This window comes from Mauremys mutica, chromosome 1 (assembly GCF_020497125.1).
Source record: "Mauremys mutica isolate MM-2020 ecotype Southern chromosome 1, ASM2049712v1, whole genome shotgun sequence".
Lineage (NCBI taxonomy): Eukaryota > Metazoa > Chordata > Testudines > Geoemydidae > Mauremys > Mauremys mutica.
Genome location: NC_059072.1, coordinates 124,611,254 through 124,632,827, shown reverse-complemented (window position 1 = coordinate 124,632,827; position 21,574 = coordinate 124,611,254). Strand labels below are relative to the sequence as shown.

General features: G+C 49.1%; 1 protein-coding gene across 1 annotated transcript in view; it reads left to right on the top strand.

Moving 5' to 3' along the window:
- Window positions 1-21,574, top strand: part of TTLL12 (tubulin tyrosine ligase like 12) — a 59,585-nt gene continuing 38,011 nt past the window's right edge. The window contains exons 1-2 of the mRNA XM_044994569.1: window positions 1-145; window positions 20,252-20,448. Coding sequence (XP_044850504.1) covers window positions 26-145; window positions 20,252-20,448 — 317 coding nt within the window. The 5' untranslated portion in view covers window positions 1-25. The remainder of the gene's footprint in view (window positions 146-20,251; window positions 20,449-21,574) is intronic.

Genomic DNA, 21,574 nt, shown 5'->3' with positions numbered 1-21,574 from the left:
GAGACGCCCCAGGGGCGGCGGCAACATGGAGGGGGAGAGCCCCGAGGAGCACAAGGCGTTCGTGGCCCTGCACGGGGCGGCGCTGAGCGCCTCGGGGCTGCCCCCGCTGTACTGGGAGCGCCTGCGGCACAAGCTGGAGAACGAGGTGGGTGCGCGCGTCTGGCCGCGCCGGGCCGAGGCTCGGGGTGGGGGGTTCCCGGGAACACCTGGCACCGCCAGAGCCTCCGAGCCAAGAGGCGCTGCCTGCTGCCCTCTCCCGCGCCTCCCGCACATGCTCCCTGAGGCGGGTACTTTAGTGCGAGTGTTTCGTTAAAAGAGCCCCTGGCTGCAAGGGCTTTTCTCCCAGGTGCGGGTCCCAGGGAGCCTGTTTAACATCTCCCCGGCTTGTTTGGGCTGGTTTGAATCTTAACTCTCCCTTGTTCAGGCTGGCTTGGAAACGAAACTTGGCTCGTTTGGGTGCTTTAAAGTTAATGAAAGTGGTGGGTGGGTGGTCTTAAATCCTAGGGGGAAAACAGGAAGTGTGTGGAGAGCAGTTACTGAGGGATGTTTTTCTCTGGATTCTTTCTACAAGTGTATTAAAAATAATAATGATGATGATGATATTTGGCATGATCACACCTCTCTAGCATGTGAAATGCACCTGAAGTTATTCTTCCTTTGTCAGTATAGTTTGGCTTTTATTGGCCGGGGGGGAAGGGGGAGCAGTGACAAAAGAAAAACTCCAAAAATATTAAACCACACAGCAAATGCTCCTTGAGCCCATAACAAAATAATAGTATTTTCTGTATTTATATGATTTATATTGCAGTAGTGCATAGAGGCCCCAGTAAGGATTGTGGCCCCTTAGGTACTGTACAAACATACAAAGACAATGTCCTTGGAAAGCTTAAAATACAGACCTGTGCAGAGGAGGTTCCCCTACAACTTTGAAAAAATATGAATGGATGTATTGCTCCATAGCATGCGAGAGAGTGGAATTTTTTGTCAGCAGTGTTAATGAAGCTAAATATTAAGGTAGAACTAGGAGAGAAGTATTACTGGAAATATATCTGTAACATCACAATCATTAATAGAAGGCTTTAGGGGGGTTGGAAGTTGACGGGTGATGCTATGCAATAAATCAGATTTAAAGAACATTGGGGAGAGGGCCTCTCTATATCATGTAGCCCCCAACACATGGAACTAAAGGGGACATTAAGAAAACAGTGAGTGGTTATATCTAAATGTTGGTGTTTTCAGTACTTTAATGTATCATACTTTGGCTTGGCTTTTTAAAACAAACTTCCCCCCAACCCCTCCTTTACCCATTTGACCTCCAGATTTGCCCACTTGGCTTTCTGGTTAAGAACAGCTCTATTGACTGTAAGTGCCATCCTTTGAATTGGCTCCTGCTCTGGAGATCAGAGTACCGAACACTCTGTCCATATCCACTGTGGGAACATGTACTGCCACTTGACCAGTGGACTTTTCCCCTTCATGTTTTCTTATTAGAGACTGGTAGTAGCCACTTCAAAGTTACAACAGGAAAACTAACTTCAATTTTATGCTTAACTTGACCTTTTTAAGACAAACTGGGAGGGGTGGGAGATCCACCACATCTTCATTTACACAATTTCCCCCAAAATAATGTAGTGCCTGATAGCTCATCTGCTCATCTTATCCATGGGTATTAACTTCCTATGAAGTTCAAAAAATACAAAGAAAAAAGAGGTTCTAAATTGATGAGATTTAAATAATTTCTTATTGATGACTTTCTTAAAACATCACTTTTTTGTTTTGTTTTATCATATGTCCAAAATGGTTTGGCCTAAAAACTCAAAATTCTATCCCAGTCCTGAAAAGACTTGCACATGAGTTACTTCATACACACATGCTTAAGAGTCCTGTTTACAAGTCTTGTTTTGTTGGCCTTGCTGGGGAGAAATTCATGTACATGTTTTAGGGGGAATTAGTGGGGGAAATTGTAATCCTATTATAGGCAAGTCTGATAACGCTGCTGCTGCTAAGCTTGCCAGACATTTCTCTTTATAAGACCCTGTTTCAGATTGCTTATGACTTTGCCAAACTTTAAACATTTGGGCTGAAATTTTCCATGCTGGTGTCTGCCTCAAGCTGAACTTTGTGGAAAATTTTAGTCAAAACTGTTCATCTGTTTCAAACTCTCTTACACACACAATTTGCCCATGTTAACAAAAAAAGGGTGACTTTCCCATGATTGGAGCATGATCTGGAGCAGGGACTTGACATGGTTGGGGACCTTCATAAGTGGGGTGTGCCTGTGGAAAATCTGCCCCAAAATGGTATTTCACCTATACTCATTAGCCGCTTGTTAGATTTAACATCTAAATCTCTAAAGATTCTGTTTCCACTCAGCCCACTTGAGCATCTCATACCTCCTAGAGCTGACTTGCCTTTTCAGTGCCATCTGAGCATGCTCCCTCCAGCCCATGGCTACAGGGCTGAAGCTGGAATTTCCCTGTAGTGGCTGCTCTGGTCTGAGGTGGGGCTGGATACCAGAACTGAGAGCAGGGAATAAGTCTGCCCTGCAGGGGCGACTCTAGACATTTTGCCGCCCCAAGCAGGGTGGCATGCCGCGGGAGGCGCTCTGCTGGTCGCCGGTCTCGCGGCTCCGGTGGACGCGGGAGGTCCACCGAAGCCCCAGGACCAGCGGACCCTCCACAGGCATGCCACAGGAGGTGGCCTGCCTGCTGCCCTCCCGGCGACCGGCAGAGCGCCCCCCGCGGCATGCCACCCCAAGCACGCGCTTGGCGTGCTGGAGTCTGGAGCCGCCCCTGCTGCCCTGTGCTCTTGATGACCCCCTTACAGGGACCCAGGCAGCATGAAGGAGGAAGCTGTCTGTCTGATTCTAATGCAGAGGGGACAAAAGCCACACCAGAGGGGACAAAAGCCACACCAGAGTAGTGAAAGGAGTAGACTGAGACAAGGAGTCTGAGTCTGGAGGAGGGGGGAGAAACTGTGCCTGGGAGTTAGAGACAGGGGCGGCTCTAGACACCAGCAAAACAAGCAGGTGCTGGGGCGGCAAATTACCAGGGGCAGCATAATGCTGGGGCCCCAGCTCCGACCCGAGGCAGTGTCCTGGGCTGGATCCTGACTGCCCTGTTGTTCTCTGACTGGGTGCCGCCAGGGCTGTGCAATGGGGCAAGGCCAGCCCCCTCAGGTAGGAGCCGGTAGCGTGGCCCTGCCCTGGTCACGGAGCGTAGGGGGTGGCAGCGGAACATGGTGGCCAGGCGGGCTGCTCCTCCAGCGCCGGCTGCGGGCTTCTCTGGCTTGTCCCAGCCGCCTCCACCTCCTCCCTCCTTCACCGCCTCCTGCCCAAACTCGTGCTGCTGCACAGGCTGAGCCCGCGGCTGGCTCATGGGGATCCTGGGGAGCAGGAGGTCCAAGCACACTGCCCTGTAATTGCTGGCTACTCTACCCTGGGCCCCGGCAGCCGAACCCTGCAGCCGCCCCAGCTCACTCCGTGTGAGAGCTACAGGCAGTGCCCCCTGCCTGGCTGGCTCTGTCCCCAGCCACGCCGCGGGGTAACCGCCTGGAACTCTGGGGTGTTGCTGAGGTGCTCCAAGCCAGGCTTCCCGGGGTCTGCTGTCCCTCCAGCCACGGGGGGCCCGAGGCCAGTGTGGGAGCCAGGCTGCAGCCCTGCTCTCAGAGCCTCCTCCCCTTCCTTCCCCTCTCCCCCTCCCCTCCCATAGCAAGACGTGGGACCATGGGCAGGGCTGCTACAGCCATTTCAGACTGGGATTGGTGCCGGGGGTGTGGAGGTGCTTGTACCCTGGCTGGAGGGACAAGGCAGCCCACCCACCCCACCTCACCCTCCCAACGCCCACTGCTTGCTCCTGCCGGCACGGGTCTGTGACGCCCAGCTCTGGAGGGCAGCGCCAAGCCCCCGGGCGTGCTTGCAGGGAAGGAGAGACAGGAGGCAGAGCTGTTCGGTGTCTCCTATGCAGCTTCAGGCCCCTCTGGCTACTCTGCAGCAACAGCCAGGCTGGGTAGCCCGCCAGCAACGTGGCTTGGTCCGACCCACATGGACCACATGAGCCCTGGAGTTGGTGCTGACATCCTGCCTATGCCAAGGCCTCTGGCGCAGGGGCAGCCCTAGCTCTGCCCAAGCAGACACAGCCCAGCTCACTCCATGGCCGACCCAGTGAGTAAATGAGTACACGAGTCGGAAATTGTTTTATTTCACTAACTACAAATTCTGTTTTCATTTTTTTTAATTTTAAACAGTCAAAAACAAGACAAAACCACCAAAAAACATTGAAAAGTGCAAACGTGTAAAAGCCAAAAAAAAAGGGGGGGTGTTTGCTTGGGGCAGCAAAAAACCTAGAGCTGGCCCTGGTTAGAGAGAGAGAGAGAGAGAGACTAGCTTGGCAAAGAGGCTGGGAGCTAGGTGGAATGGCTGGGAGGGCAAGCGTTGGAGGGTAGGCTGTGGGTGGGAGCGCTTGGCAGGGAGGGGCAGTTACAGGCCTTATTGAATTCTGGGAGGCAACACTGAGATTGGATAAAGGAGACCAGGACTGACTAGACAAGCTAGGAACCAGTGGGAGGAACTGGGGTGGGACAGGGGAGGAGAGGTGACAAGGAAACGCAGTGGAAAGGGAGACTGGGATTGGCTGGACAAGGAGAGGGGGATGGGCGGGGTCAGGAGAGAGACAGACTAGATGAGGGAGCGGGAGGAGGAACTGGGACTGCTGGGCTAGGAGATTGGGACTGAGACAAGGAGCCAGGGGTGGGAAAGAGAGAGAACTGGGACAAGGACAAAGGGGACAGAGCAGAAGGTTGAGCAGGAGTGTCTGAGTCGACTAGAAAATGCTTCCCTGGAATGGAACCCAAATATCTGTGAACCCCCACCAGCAACGTGTCACATCTCCCTCCAGTGCTGGTCCACTCAGAGACTGACTGCTCTTGCTACAAGTTACTCCATTAGCCTAAGTGGCAGAGATCTGTACAGTGTATCTAATGGTTTCAGCCCTGCTGATGTGTCAATATGATGCCACTTGATGGAATTTCATTTTTTTTCCCCAATTTGCCTTTTTAAAAACCTAGGAAATAAAACACACAAAACTATGATAAAAGAATATTATTAAGGGCGCAAAGTCAAACACTTAAAAGTTAAGAAATTCCAGAATTAGGACCTGTGCAACCTTAATTTGTTCCTCTTGAACATATGGATTATGAGTAAGGCTACAATTTAGTCACGGGGATTGCGAAAGTCACAGAATACGTGACTTCCAGCGACCTCATTGACAGGGGCAGGGAGCTGCGTGGTACCCCCCACCACCTCTAGTGGCTCCTGGAGCTCCAAGCTGCCATGGGCGACAGGGTGTCCCGCAGCTCAGGGGTGGTGGAGGAACCTCCCTGAACTCAGAGGCAGCAGGGGGGAACCCCCCCCCCCGACTCGCAGCTGCTGCAGGCCCCCAGAGCTGCAGGTGGCAGGGGTACTCTGCAGCCCCCAGCTTCTGCAGGCATCTCCTAGTCCCTGCAAAGCAGCCTGCTTCCGGTGGTGTGGGGACTCACAGATCCCCATTTTGTCATGGATATTTTTAGTAAAAGTCATGGACGGGTCATGGCTTTCGTGAATTTTTCTCTTTTGCCTGTGACCTCTTTGTGACTTTTACTAAAAATATCCGTCACAAAATCTTAGTCTTGATTATGATTGTCTTTATATGATCACATTCTCTCTCACTCCCTCCACCCTCCCAGACCCCTGCCTCATTCAGTACATAGTCCTGAGGGGAAAAATAGTATGTGCTCATAGTAATTAAAGACTTTATCCTAATACATGTGCACAATGGAACTGAATTAAGTTTCCAAAGACAGCCTTAATTCTGGCATCTCCTAACTTTTGAGTGCTTGACTTTGCAGCCTTAATAATATTCTTCTATCATATTCACTCCCTATCACAAACTGTTCCTGTACAAAAATGCATATATGTGTGTGAGAGAGTGTGGAAAGAATAATAAAAATAAGAAGGCAAAGGAATGAGTTAAGTAGGAGAAGGATATAAACAGAAGGCAGTAAAAAACTGGTTAAGAGGCTCTGAATGCTAAGTGGTTGCCTTGTCATGCTCCATGTCAGGAAGCCAGGAGGAACTCATAAACTGACTGTTCTGTTAAAAGCAGACTGTGGCTTTTTGATTTTTGTTTTGTTTTTTTGCTAAAGAATGTCTGGTCCTGACCCCTTGTCTATTAGGACAGGGTTGAGAAATGCTTTGTGCAGAGAGCTGCTGTATGGTAGCAGGATGCTGTACTTGTTTCTCTGTTCCTTTTGCTCATGGTTGTGGTCCAGATCACTCTGTTTGTGTGTATACAGAGCAATGTTCAACATTTTTAATAAATGTATACATGGAAATTGGCCTGCTGCTGATACCAGGCTCTACTGCTGAAGATGCTAATGCTGCCATAGAACTAGAGCAAAGGGTCATCTGGGGGAGGGCTAGACATTCAGAAAGAATTATGGTGAGAAGGCAGTGGACTGGGACAGACATGTAGGGAAAAGAGTGACACTGAGTTATGTTTCCTTATGTAGACTGGGGAGCTCTCAGAGAGGCAGGATTAGGAGGGGCAGGAGAAATGGCAGGCCTGGGAAGGGTGGAGTGAAAGGGATTGTGGGGTTTTCTTGGGGCAGAAGTTAAAGAAAACCTGTTCCACTCCAGTGAGTCATAGAGTAGAACAGGGGAAAGTCCCCTGTGTTTAGTTGGGTGGAAGAAACCTTTTCTCTATGTTAACTTAAGCAAGGCCTAAAATTTTCTAGCAATATAGAATATTGAGTGTTTTAATGTAGATAAAAGTTCCCCTCTCCCCGTCGGTATCTCTACAACTCATCCAAATAGAGCTCTTTCCCAACATAACCCTCAAACACATGTGCATACGCACACATTCCTACCTTTGCTGAATGTGCCAAAACATGCAGGACCTCTGTTTTAATGGTTGTCATAAGACATGTTTGGAGCAGGTTTCCTTTCCTGTGAGTCATATGTGTCATTTGGACTTAAGTTGTTGATTTTTCTCATTTAAAAAAAAAAAAAACTTTTAAGAGTTTAGAAGTGTTCCCATGGGCTCTGCCAACAGCCAAAAACCATGTCACACTTAATTACAAAAATTCTACACTTCAAAACGTTGTTCCCTGAAAAGGTAAGATTGTCTTTTCGAAATAAACCATTTTCCCATCCCCATGTGAGAGTCTGTGAGTTCCCTACTGCTATATAATATTTCATCCTTTCCCCTCCTAAAATTTGCCTCTTATTACTAGAACATCATAAAATCCCATTTCCAATATATTGTAATGCACAACATTTTGGTACTGCAAAAAAGTTACGTCTAGCTGTTACGCAATATAGTTCAGTACAGACTTGCATGACTTACATAAGCCTATGAACCCCCACAGAGCAATCCAATTATATTTATAATCATTTTGCTACCACATGCTACCCTATGAAGAAGTCCTGTGTGTTCTATAGCAAGCTGAACTTCTGTTCTGTGGTAAGGCCACTAGATTTTGGGGCATTCATTTGTGGCAGACAGAATCTTTTGCAATAGTTTCATTTCAGCTAGAAATTGAGGCTATGATGAAGCAGGAAAAAGAACAATACAGCCAGTACTAACAGCCTTTGTCATTGAGATATTATTGAATGTATTGTACAGGGCTCCTGCACTTTCAATACGCTGAAAACTTCTGTGTTGGTTGGCAGCACAACTGCATTATGGAAATTGTCAGGGATGCTGGAAGCTTTGGCAGCTGGATAGAGGACAGTTAGGGGACATGCTTACATGAGGAAATAGGTTGGAATTGTGGGGTAAGCATGTTAACTAGATGTTTCTGCCAAGGTAATATCCAGTTAAATGCTTAAAAGTGTCATCTTTAGTTTTCCGAGGTTAAAACCCCAATTGTGATGAATGCAGATTACCTTGAAAATATGAATGAGGTGTAAACCAGTCAAGTGTGGCTTTCCTCACTTGGGAGCAAATCACACATCTCAGCCTTGAACATGGCTCTATCTTCACAAATATGGAGACTACAAGGGGTCATACTGAAAGGTGAACAGTCAGGCTGGGGGGAAGTTACTAATGGAGTTCCTCTGGGATCCATCTTGGGGCCAATCTTATTTAACATCTTTATTATCGACAGTGCAAAAAGTGGGATTGTGGTAATAAATTTACAGAGGACATCATTTTGGCAATACCTTCCAACTTTGAGGAGGACTGGTATATCATACAAAAGAATTTGGATGACCCTGAAAACTGGAGCAATAGAAATGGAATAAAATCTAAGAGTGCAAAGTCATGTACATAGGGCCTAACAACAAGATTTTGGTATAAACTGGGGACTTCTTAGTTAGAATCAACAGTAGAGGAGAAAATCCTGTGATCAACCAATATGCCCTCAACTATGAGCCGCCAATGTGATGTGGCCTTCAGAAAGGCTAATTCAGTCCTAGGATGCTTCAAGCGAGGTATTTCCAGTAGAGACAGGGAAGTGTTAGCTCTGTTATATAAGGCACTGGTCAGACCTCATCTGGAATACTGTGTTCAGCTCTGGCCTCCCATGTTTTAAAAAAGATGAATCCAAACTGAACAGGTGCAGAGAAGGGCTAATAAGGTGGTCAGTGGAATTGAGAACCTACTTTATAAAAGGAGACTTAAGAATCTTGGTTTTTTTAGCCTAACTAAACAAAGACTGATGGGAGATGCAATTGTTCTGTATAAATACATCAGAGAGCGAAACAATTGGGGGTGAGAGGAGTTATTTAAGTTAAGGGCTAATGCTGGTACAAGAACAAATGGATATAAACTGGCCATCAACAAGTTTAGGCTTGAAATCAGATGATGGGTTTCCAACCATCCGAGGAGTGACGTTCCGGAACAGCCTTCCAAGGAGAGTAGTCGAGGCAAAAAAACCTAAGTGGTTTGAGGGCTGAGCTTGATAAGTTTATGGATGATAGGATGAGATTGCCTACAATAGCATTTGGTCCATCTGCGACTGCTAATAGCAAATACCTCTGTTGGCCAGAGAGGGGACACTAGATAGGAAGGGCTCTGAGTTACTGCAGTGAGTACTTTCCCAGGTGTCTGGGTGGGATTTGCCGACATCCTCCATGTCCAACTGATCACCATATTTGGGATCAGAAAGGAATTTTCCCCCAGCTCATATTGGCAGAGACTCTGGGATATTCTTTTTATTTTTATTTTTTTGTCTTCCTGGCATTGGCCACTATCGGAAAACAGGATACTGGGCTAGATGGACCATTGGCCTGACCTAGTATGGCCGTTCTTATGTTCTCTTCAGCATGGGGCACACGTCATTTGCTAGTTTTAACTGGAGTAATTGGTGGATTCTCTGTAACTTTAAATCACAATTTGAGGACTTCCATACCTCACCTAGAGGTTATGCATCTATTACAGGAGTAGGTGGGTCAAGTTCTGTGGCCTGTGATGTGCAGGAGGTCAGACTAGACAATCAAGATGGTCTCATAGACTTAAAGGCCAGAAGAGGGATAGGAACTTTTTCAATGCAAAAAGCTTAGATTTTGGGGCAGACTTTGGTGTGCAAGGGTTGGTTGCCACAGAATCTCAGTTACATGGGGCCTCAACTATGCAAGAACCTAAAATGTTTACATCACTTAATGTACCCTGGGGTTATTTTCCTTTTGGATATTTAAGAAACAAAACAGAACATCAACACTTCTGTTAATTGTAGGGCAAAAAGCAGATGTAAAATTAACTGTAGGTGGGTTGGGTAAGCAGTTAAGGTGATAGCGAGTGATGAGGGATAATATTGCAGCGAGGAAGTGGATGGAATCCTTAACTTTTCACTTCCAGACATCTTAATATCTTGTCATTTAAAAAAAAATGCGTAAAGTTGTTTTGGGTGTTAGCTGGTTTCATTCTTAATTCACAATGAGTTTACACCAGGGGTCTCAAACACGCGGCCCGCGGGCCGCATGCGGCCCGCGGAGCTCTTCCCTGCGGCCCGCGGAGCTCCCCCACCAGGGCCGGCTCTAGAGTGGGGAGCCCAGAGCCTTTTAACTCCCAGCCGCGGCTGGGAATCGGAAGGCTCCGAGCTGCCCGCCGCGGCGGGGAGCCCAGAGCCTTTTAACTCCCAGCCGCGGTTGGGAATCGGAAGGCTCCGAGCTGCCCGCCGCGGCGGGGAGCCCAGAGCCTTTTAACTCCCAGCCGCGGCTGGGAATCGGAAGGCTCCGAGCTGCCCGCCGCGGCGGGGAGCCCAGAGCCTTTTAACTCCCAGCCGCGGCTGGGAATCGGAAGGCTCCGAGCTGCCCGCCGCGGCGGGGAGCCCAGAGCCTTTTAACTCCCAGACGCGGCTGGGAAACTGAAGGCTCCCAGCTGCCCGCCGCGGCGGGGAGCCCAGAGCCTTTTAACTCCCAGCCGCGGCTGGGAATCGGAAGGCGCCGAGCGGCCCGCGGCGGCGGGGAGCCCAGAGCCTTTTAACTCCCAGCCGCGGCTGGGAATCGGAAGGCTCCGAGCTGCCCGCCGCGGCGGGGAGCCCAGAGCCCTTTAACTCCCAGCCCCGGCAGGCTCCGAGCTGCCCGCCGCGGCGGGGAGCCCAGAGCCTTTTAACTCCCAGCCGCGGCTGGGAATCAGAAGGCTCCGAGCTGCCCGCGGCGGCGGGGAGCCCAGAGCCTTTTAACTCCCAGCCGCGGCAGGCTCCGAGCTGCCCGCGGTGGCGGGGAGCCCAGAGCCTTTTAACTCCCAGCCGCGGCTGGGAATCAGAAGGCTCCGAGCTGCCCGCCGCGGCGGGGAGCCCAGTGCCTTTTAACTCCCAGCCGCGGCTGGGACTCGGACCGCTCCGCGCTGCCCGCCGCGGCGGGGAGCCCAGAGCCTTTTAACTCCCAGCCGCGGCTGGGAATCCGAAGGCTCCGAGCTGCCCGCCGCGGCGGGGAGCCCAGAGCCCTTTAACTCCCAGCCCCGGCAGGCTCCGAGCTGCCCGCCGCGGCGGGGAGCCCAGAGCCTTTTAACTCCCAGCCGCGGCTGGGAATCAGAAGGCTCCGAGCTGCCCGCGGCGGCGGGGAGCCCAGAGCCTTTTAACTCCCAGCCGCGGCAGGCTCCGAGCTGCCCGCGGTGGCGGGGAGCCCAGAGCCTTTTAACTCCCAGCCGCGGCTGGGAATCAGAAGGCTCCGAGCTGCCCCCCGCGGCGGGGAGCCCAGAGCCCTTTAACTCCCAGCCGCGGCTGGGAATCAGAAGGCTCCGAGCTGCCCGCAGCGGCTGGCGCTTCCCGCCGCCAAGCCGCCAAACAGCTGTTGGTGGTGCTTAGCACTTTCCAGGAGGGAGGGGGGAGGAGCGGGGAGCCCCGCACTTAGGGGAGGAGGTGGAGAAGAGACAGGGCAGGGGCGGAGCCTCATGGAAGGGGTGGATTGGGGGTGGGGCCAGGGGCAGCAAGGGGGCGTGTCAGTGATGCGGCCCTCGGGCCAATGCACTAGTCCTCATGCGGCCCTCGGGGTCATTTGAGTTTGAGACCCCTGGTTTACACTGTGTGAGTTTATTGAGCTGGGGAGTAAGCTAATGAGCAGATCAGGAAAACGCTGGTCTAAGGAAAACTGCTGCAGGAGGAACAAAGCTTTAAGTGTGAAATGTAATCCCTTCTCAGTTACCAGGTAACACAGTGAACTACAAAATATTGACCTATATACACACAAAAAATTGGCATGTTGGGAGTTTCTCTTCTTTTATTAATACTGGTTAAACAAGGTTACAACCTCTTGCTAAACAACTGTATCTTCCACTGTGATCCAAACTACAACAGTGATTATCAGCATTAAAGGGAAACGGAAATTACTAGCTCTCTGGTCCTGGGGAACATGTAACAGCAAATGTACTCCTAATTAAAATATAACTTCAGTAATATTGCTTTAAAAACTCTAGTCGTCTTTACTCCAATAGTATGTATGTAATTCTAGCCAACACATCACTAATACCCTATCCCTCAACCCTACCCGAAGCAGAGTTCTGAGCCCATAGAGGGGAAGTGCCAGAGACTCCATTAAATCCACGAGGGATTTTGCTATTCCTATTGATTTTGCATGGATGGTGCTCAGATACTCCAGTGACGGGCTATACTATAAAACCCTTGGATATTTTTCCATCTTCGTCTTCCCATCTTTCCACCATAGCAGCCCACCCACTATTCCTTTTCCTGTAAACTTTGATCTACATTCTAGGGCAGGGGTGGGCAAACTACAGCCTGCAGGCCACATCCAGCCCACAAGACTGTCCTGCCCGGCCCCTGAGCTCCTGGCCTGGGAGGTTCGCCCCCAGCCCCTCCTCTGCTGTCTCCCCTCCCCCGCAGCCTCATCTCGCTCCCTCTGCTGCCAGCACAATGCCCTGGGCAGCAGGGCTGTGAGCTCCTGGGGCAACTCAGCTGCGGAGCCCGGCCTGACCCGGTCTCTGTGCTGCATGGCGGCAGCAGCAGTGGCGTGGCCTGTCTCCAGCACCGCCAGTCACTGGTGCTCCAGGCAGCGCAGTAAGGGGGCCCGGGGCAGGGGGGGTTGGATAGAGGGCCAGGAGTTCGGGGTGGTGGTCGAGGGTGGGGGTGTGGATAGGGGTCGGGGGGGGCAAAATAAGGGGTTGAATTGGGCCGGGGTTCCAGCGGGGCAGTCAGGAAGGAGGGGGGATGAGGTGGCAGGGGGCAGTCAGGGGCAGGGGTTCCGGGGGCAGTCGGGACAGGGAGCGGCATGTGTGTGGATGGGGCACGGGTCCCCGGGGGGGCCATCAGGGAACAGGGAGGATTGGATGGCGAAGGAGTCCTGGGGGGGAGGGAGGGGCAGATAGGAGGTGTGGGCCGGGCCACGACTCCCTACCCTAACTGGCCCTCAATACAGTTTCCGAAACCTGGTGTGGCCCTCAGGCCACAAAGTTTGCCTGCCCCTGTTCTAGGGTAAGTCTGGTTCCTGACTAGTTTTGCTTCACAGGTGCTTAGTTGGTTTTCCCTAGTTCTCCTGCTAGTAGGATTAATAGAAATAATTACCTTGAAGCAACACTGGTTTTTGAGGTGTAAAGAAAAACTCTTTGCTTAAGGGGAATTCACTCAGGTAGGAAACTGTTGGTGCTTAGAATTAGTGAGACTTTTGGGGGCTTGGTATTATTCCCAGACTTGACATGTTAAACCAATAATTCTTCAGTTTTTTCCACATATATTTTTTTCTCAATCAGATTAGCTTTGTGCGAGTAATTCTAATGCCTTCTTAAACAATGTGGAGAGAACTAGTGATCTACCTGATCCTGCCTGGTCACAGTGGCTTACAGAAGTAGCAGCTTTTGTACTAAGTCTCTGTCAGATTTGAAATCTCTTATGTTTTCCTTTATAAAAGTATATGTTGGCCTTGGAAACTATAAAAGCAGATCTATTTGAGACATTTCATGGTTGTGCAACAGACGTACAAGTTCACATCAGCTAGGATCTCAGGCTACGTCTACACTACCCGCCGTATCGGCGGGTAGCGATCGATTTTTCAGGGATCGATATATCGCGTCTCATCTAGACGCGATATATCGATCCCCGAACGCGCTTATATCGATTCCGGAACTCCACCACCGCGAACGGCGGTGGCGGCGTCGATATGGAGAGCCCCGGAGATCGATCCCACGCCGTGAGGACGGGTAAGTTATCGATATAAGATACTTCGACTTCAGCTACGTTATTCACGTAGCTGAAGTTGCGTATCTTATATCGATTTTTCCCCTTAGTGTAGACCAGCCCTCAGAGAAGACTTATCTCGTAAGCTATGTAATTAGTCTAGACCAGGGGTCAGCAACCTTTCAGAAGTGGTGTGCTGAGTCTTCATTTATTCACTCTAATTTAAGGTTTCGCGTGCCAGTAATACATTTTAACGTTTTTAGAAGGTCTCTTTCTATGTCTATAATATATAACTAAACTACTGTTGTGTGTAAAGTAAATAAGGTTTTTAAAATGTTTAAGAAGCTTCATTTAAAATTAAATTAAAATGCAAAGCCCCCCCAGACCAGTGGCCAGGACCCGGGCAGTGTGAGTGCCACGAATATGAGCTCGCGTGCTGCCTTCGGCACCCATGCCATAGGTTGCCTACCCCTGGTCTAGACTCTATATCATGATCCTGCAGCTGTGATAGGAAGGATTGAAAACAAACCCCAGAGAATCTCTGACCATAGTAATAGAGGTAAGTGCATAGAAATTAACTAGCAGCACTGCATGAAATCCTTCTGAATGCCCAAGGGTGAGTAAACGTGCATTTCACCAAGTTAGCCTACAATGTAAAATGCATTTTTATTAATAATATAACTTGTAAAAAGAAGCCAAGCTGAAAACTTTCTTACCACTTGAGAGCTGACTGTAAAGGCAGACTTCCTCTTGGACTAAATCAGGGCCCCTGTTATGCATCAACACCATCAAGAGCCTAGGGAACAAATTGCATTGATTGGTCTTGTATCCTATACCCAGACAGGTTAGGGCAGGGGTTCTCAAACTGGGGGTTGGGACCACTCGGGGTCGTGAGGTTATTACATGGGGGGTCGTGAGTTGTCAGCCTCTGCCCCAAACCCCACTTTTCCTCCAGCATTTATAATGGGTTAAATATATTTTAAGTGTTTAATTCATAAGGGGGGGTTGCACTCAGAGGTTTGCTATTTGAAAGGGGTCACCAGTTCAGAAGTTTGTGAACCACTGGGTTAGGGCTAGGTTCATGGCAGACTTAAATCTGTTGGATTTAATGGAGTTAAATCACAAGTGAATTTGGCCCTGTATTTTCAGCTTCTAAAAAGAGTTTTGTAACGTGGGACAAAGGGACAGAACTATTAATGACTGTGGAACAAAAACTTCCTGTCTATGGCCATGTCCACACTACAAACTTTGGTCCATGCAAGTTACTTACATTAACTGCTGTGGCTTTAAGTCGATCACTTGTGTGTGCGCACACTTGGCTCCCTACGTCGGCGTTGTGCATACTCCTCAGGAGTACTTGTGTCAATGCACAGTGCAGTGCACCATGGGTAGGTAGCCCAATATCCAACCTGCCATTTTATGATGCATTGTTTTTTGGGAAGTTTTGGCAATGCATGGTGGGACAAACAAGTAGTGCAGTGGTGACTGGGAGCCAGGGGTCAACTTCTAAGCATGCAACTGCCTCCATCCTGTACTGTCATTTTATATTCCATAACTTTTGCACCTTTAAAAAAAAAAAAATCCGATGAACGTATACAGCCCTCCTTGTTGGCCGCCATCTCTGATAGAAGCATGGATCCTGCACGGCTCTGCACTATTCTCATAAGCGTTTCAAAAGCACAGGATGCACAATCCTACTGTATTTGCTGAGCCAAGAAGAATCAAATCAGCGTGGAACACAGCAAGAACCAATTCAAGATGTTTGGTGGAGTTCATGGAGCAGCTGCTGATGGTGGAGTGCTGCTTCTGGGCCCAAGAAACTGGCATTGACTGGAGGGATCACATCGTACTGCAGGCTTGGGATGACAAGCAGTAGCTGCAGAACTTTCAGATGTGCCAGGTCACATTCCTGGAGCTGTGTGCCGAGCCTTCCAGGGCAGGGACACCAGAATGAGAGATGCACTGACAGTGGGGAAGTGAGTGGCGATCGCACTGTGGAAACTTGCAATGCCAGATTGCTACCAGTCAGTGGGAAATCATTTTGAAGTTGAAAAATCCGCTGTGGGGGGCTGTTATCATGGAGGTGTGCAGGGCCATTAATCGTCTCCCTCTGTCCAGGCTTGTGACTCTGCAATATGCAGGCCAGAGCAGATGGATTTGCAGCAGTGGGGTTCTGCACTGTGGTGAGGCAATAGATGGCATGTGTATCTCTATTTTGGCCCCAGACGACCTTGCACAAAGTACATCAACGAAGGGGCTACTTTTCTGTGGTTATGGAGGCATTGATGGATTCCTGGGACATTTCACTGACATCAATGTGGGCTGGTAAGGGAAGGTATGTGTCACTTGCCTCTTTAAGAACACAGGCCTGTTCAGAAAGCTACAAGCAGGGGCTTTCTTTCCCAACTAGCAGATTACCATTGGTGATGTTGAAATGCCAATAGTGATCATGGGGGACCCAGCCTTCCCGTGGCTCGTGAAGCCATACGCTGGCCACCTCGACAGCACCAAGGAAAGATTCAACTACCAGCTCAGCAGGTGCAGAATGACAGTTGAATGTGCTTTTGGTAGACTGGAGGGATGCTGATATTTATTTACTCACAAGATTAGATCTCAGTGTGAAAAAACATTCCAGTGGTTGTAGTCCCCTGCTGTGTCCTGCATAATATCTGTGAAGCAAAGGAGGAAAAATTGCTGGCAGCGTGGAGGGCAGAGGTAGAGCAGGTGTCTGCTGAGTTTGAACAGGTTGACGCAAGGGCTGTTAGAAAAGCTCAACGCAGATCTGTGTTGGCCAGGGAGGCATTGAAAGAGTACTTTAACAGTGAACCACAGTAATGCATTGTGGCATACTGTGCCCAACCTGGCCTGGCTGCTTTGGGGTCTGTTAAGAGTTGTGTGGTGCTTGGTGTACATCTGGGAATATAACACTGTCCATGCACCTATTAATTTTGCGGTGTTTGCTATACACTTATTATTACAATCAGTGACAGTGTATGAGTTGTTACATTGTAACAAGTGTTTTTTCAGAACTGCTTGGCACTCCGCTGCATATGTTGTAAACTAATAATGAATTTTTATTTTTAAAAGAATAGAATTTTATTCAGTAACTGACATACCCAGGGTACAGTCTGGACTGTAGAACAGCTGTGTCTCCTCAGCTCTCTAACCTGGGGTGCCTCTTATACTGCTTTGCTGTGAGAGCTGTCACTTCTGGTCTGCCCACACACAGCCTCCAGCATGTAAGTTACTCTCAGTTATAGTGTGTGAGTGCTGTAGCCAGCCACTCTTGAATTACACTGGAGAGTGACACTAGCAAACTCCCAGTCCCAGACTTTCCCCAGAAATGTACATCTTGTACTACCCAGATCTCTCCTGGACAATACAAGCTCATATAAAGTCCATTATTTTAGAAAATGAGATGCACAAATCCTGTTATCCCAAATGGAGTTTCCCAAACACTTCAATTCAAACACACTGGTTTAGATCAAACAAGTTTATTAGCTATAAAAGGATTGGTTTTAAGTGAATACAAGTAATGAGGCATAAAAGTCACAATTGGTTACAAGAAACATAAAACTCAACTAATGCTTAACTTAACAAACTAGAATAAAGCCAAGTCACTCACCCCACATGTTTCGGCAGCCCTACTAGCTGAACTTCTTTCAGTCAGGATCCCTCCCCCAGTGCAATGCTGCTTCCTTTGTTCTTCAGGTCTCACGGATGCTGTAGGTAGAGAGAAAGGCAGGAATGATTTGGGGCATCTGCCTTCCCTTCTTATAGTTCTTTCCTTGTGTTCAAGAAGCATTTCCAGTTGAGGTTCAGGAGATAAAAAGTCTTTGTGGACGAGAACCCCAAGCTGTTTCTTTTTAATATGTAGATTTTTTTCAACCCATGTCCCTATTCCTGCATATGAATACCCACTTAAACATGTGTTGGCCCATTTGACCTGCTGACACCTGGCTGAGGCATCCGCTTGTCTTTTGTCTCTGAGGAATTGGTTTGGCCACTCCCCAGACTCGGAATATGTCTTAGTAACACCATACTGTGGAATCTGATAACTTACAATGCTGCCCCACACATTTTCACTGGACAGTATTGACCAGCAAGTTATGAGTTTTCAAATGATACCTCAAAGGCATACTTGTACAAAGATTATCATAATAGAATGCACAGGGTGAATACACGGATACAGACCATCACAGTCATAAAACCAGTGCAAAGAAAAATCTGTGCAATTTTAAAAGCAAATATATTAAAAACTTAATGGAACAGACTTTAACAAGGGGAAAGAACTTTCACATCCATTTTGCCTACACATACGCTGACCTGTGAGAGCCATTGTTGCTGTATGTGACGCTGTGATGTTCCTGACAGGAGTGGAAGGGGTAGGGATATGACCCCTGATGCCATGTGGAATATTGAGGAAAGGTGTAGGGAGGTGCCATAATGGAGTTCATCATGGACTGCAAATGGAGGCAAGCCCACGATTGTTGAACCTGTATGTCCAGAAGAGTTTGCAGCATCCGTGTTTGCTGCTGTTGAAGCCCATTTGTGTCCTGGTGCATCTCCCTCTTCTTTTCCTGCTGGGACTCCTGGGCCTTTCTCCTGCCCACTCTTTCCTTCTCCGGGCTATCTGGAGATTAGGTTCATCCTCCAGGTGCTGTGCTCAGTCTGATGCAGCACTGTCTTGCAGGATCTCATTGAACACATCATCCCAAAGCCTCTTCTTTCTCCTCCTTATCTGACTCAGGCGTTCCATGGGTGTGGAGGGGGAAAACCCTCAAGGCCACGATGGCAGCAGCTGCAGATAAAACATACAGATAAAATGTCAGTGGAATGCAATGGAAAGCAAAACTTAAGATTCAGAACTCCCTTCCTTGGCTCCCATAAAGTTTTAAACAAGACGAGCTCATTGACATGCGTGCTTGTGTATGCACAACTCCATGGTGAGTACAGCCAGCCAGGGGTGAGGGAAACGAGGAGGGAATTTCTTGGTTGCATGAAACTATGAGTATAGGGCAATAGCACTGGATACTGGCACCATTTTTCACAGGCAAGGGTGATTTTTAGCTGATGCCTCTCTCCAGAGGGTAACAAAGGCACAAGAGAATAGAGCTGCTGCTGGTGTCCCAAAGCCCACTGGGCCCATGTGCTGCCTGCTTCCGTACTGCAGTGGTGCCTGCTGAAGTTATCGTGGACTGAAGTTATCACATACAGAAAGTGTCCTGCTGTGGAGGAAGAAATAAGGCAGCCCTCCCTAGAACCCTTCGGAGGAACTTTGCAGTGTACTTCTATGAAAATTTCATTAAGATATCCCAGGAGGATTCAAGGGATATAAACAAACTGCTTCCCATGGTGCCCCTCTCCCCTTGTCTGACTCTATAGGGAACCAAAAGCCGATAACTATGCTATGTCTCTTTGTTGTATCGCTTCCTCTTCTGGTACGAGAAAATTAATGCAAGTCAATAGCTGTGTCCTGTTAAGTTGGGATTGCCATCTCTGTAACGAGAAATAAATTTACACACTTATGCAGAGGAAGGAACCTCAGATTCAGCTCGCTCATGCTTGACTAGACTGCATTGGAGTCTCAAACAGATCCTGGTTCATGACAAAGCAGGACCACCCAATTACATCTTCCCCATCCTCGTCCTTGTGCTCATTGTTCACGCCAGGGGCCTGTGATATGAGCTTCTTGGAGGTATGCAGGGTGGTCTGTGGCATGGTAGTGGGGTCTCCACAAAATATGGCATACAGCTCTTTTTGTAAAAGCCACTAGTTTACAGCTCAGCATCAGATTGACTGTTGGCCTCCCTGGCCTTCTGATACACCTGGTGCAATTCCTTTGCTTTCACGTGGCACTGCTGCTCATGCCTGTCATACCCTTTCTCCTGCGCAATCTGCTCATAGATGTCCATGTTTCTGTGGCTGGTCAGTAGCTGTTTGCACAGCCCCTTCTCCCCATAGACCCAGGAGATCCTGTCTACTCCACGCTGGTGTGCATTGGGAACATGGGGCTGGCATGGTCAGCTGGGCAGTTGCACACAACAATGGAGAGCTGGTAGGTGTGCTCGCCAAGCTGGACAATCAGGGAAAAGGTGAGGGTCTTCAAAGGGGAGTGCAGCCTTCTGGTTTCCATGACCGTTGGGCAGTGGAGTTCACAACTGTGACTGGAGCAGACAGCGCCTGGCATTGTGGGACAGCTGCTAGAGGGCTGTTAGGGTTGACCTAAGTAATGAAGTGTCTGCCCTGAGGTCAATGCAGTGCAAGTACATTGACCATGGCTCAACGCTGCTCGAGGCGATGGTGTTACTGTGTCACTGTAATGGGGCCGTTACATCAGTGGGAGGCATGCACAACTATGTTGATGCAAAGCTGCTTACGTTGACCTAACTTTGTAGTGTAGACCAGGCCTATGTAAACTAAGGAATATTTTTAATAAACCCCCTCAAAATGAGAGAGAATAAGTATTGCTGTAGACTTTCCACCTCTTCCTTTCCAAACACAAAATGTTTATTGAATCACAGGCCAAACTTGACTAGCCAGAACCTATAAACGTTGAGCTATGTATGTCAGGTAACTTCAGGATAGATTGTAGTGCTACCACTTCAACTGAATGCTTCTGGTTATATGGTGCTTTCATTCTCAGGTGTTTGATGCTGGTGAGTTTTTTGGAATAATGCAAGTAGAGGAGGTAGTGGAGGAGGAGGAGGAGGAGGAGGAAGAAGACGATGATGATGAAGAAATTGAAGACGAATTGAAAAAGAAACCAAATCCCGGAAACGAACTCTGTTACAAAGTTATCGTAACAAACGAGAATGGGCTACAAGCAGCAAATCCCAATAGGTAGGTTCTGGTCTTAGATGTTATGCCAGATCTCCTTATTTGAATAACCTGAACTCCTGACGTGATTAAGTGTCACTCATTCTGAAACTTGTTGGTTTAACTGCCTTTCCGTAATGAATCTTTACTGAAAAATTTAGTTGTCTCAGAAAGATGAACTGGCCACATCTTGTAAAATGAGCCTCACAAATGGTATTTGGTTTGTGATCCCCTGTTTCATACCTTACACCAGGGTTCGGCAACCTTTCAGAAGTGGTGTGCCGAGTATTCATTTATTCACTCTAATTTAAGGTTTTGCGTGCCGGTAATACATTTTAACCTTTTTAGAAGGTCTCTCTCTATAAGTCTATAAACTATTGTTGTATGTAAAATAAACAAGTTTTTTAAAATGTTTAAGAAGCTTCATTTAAAATTAAATGAAAATGCAGATCTTATCAGTTTGGTGCAGTGGTTCTTAACCTGGGGTTCACGCACCCCCTGGGGCAGGGCCGGTGCAAGGATATTTTTGCCACCTAGGCGAAACTACCACCTTGCGCCCCCCCCCCACCTCATCAGTTCAGTTCATTGAGGGGCAAATCCTTTATAGACCCCAGGGGCCAGCCGTGCCTGGGGGCTGCTCCTCAGACCAGGTTCCCCCCCGTCCCTGCCACCTGAACTCCCCTGGAGGGTGCACAGCCCTCCCCACCCCACCAGCCCCTACCCCAAGTCCACTCACTGGCTTTGCTGGGCTTGGGCCGCTGCAGCAGCTCGGCAGGGAGGAGCCGCCTTCCGGCGGCACCAGAGAGCCAGAGTGTCCTGCTTGCGGCCCCAGTGAGCCCCAGCCATGGAGGAGCCTGCGCAGTGCAGAGGGGCAGCAGCCCTGCAAAGGCGGCGGTGCCCCTAGCGGGGAGCAGCCATGCCCTGCCGCCCCTCCTGCCCAGGCTGCAGCCCGGTGCGCGCCCCCTCCCCCCCGAGCTCCTGCAGGCTGCACTGGATGTATGTGGGTGCCAGCCCCCATGTGCTCCACTTGGCTCTCCCCTTGCCTAGGGTTACCATATTTCAACAATCAAAAAAGAGGGGAGAACCCTGCCCCCATCCACTCCCTCCCAGTTCCCACCCCGACTGCCCCTGCTCCTTGTCCCCTGACTGC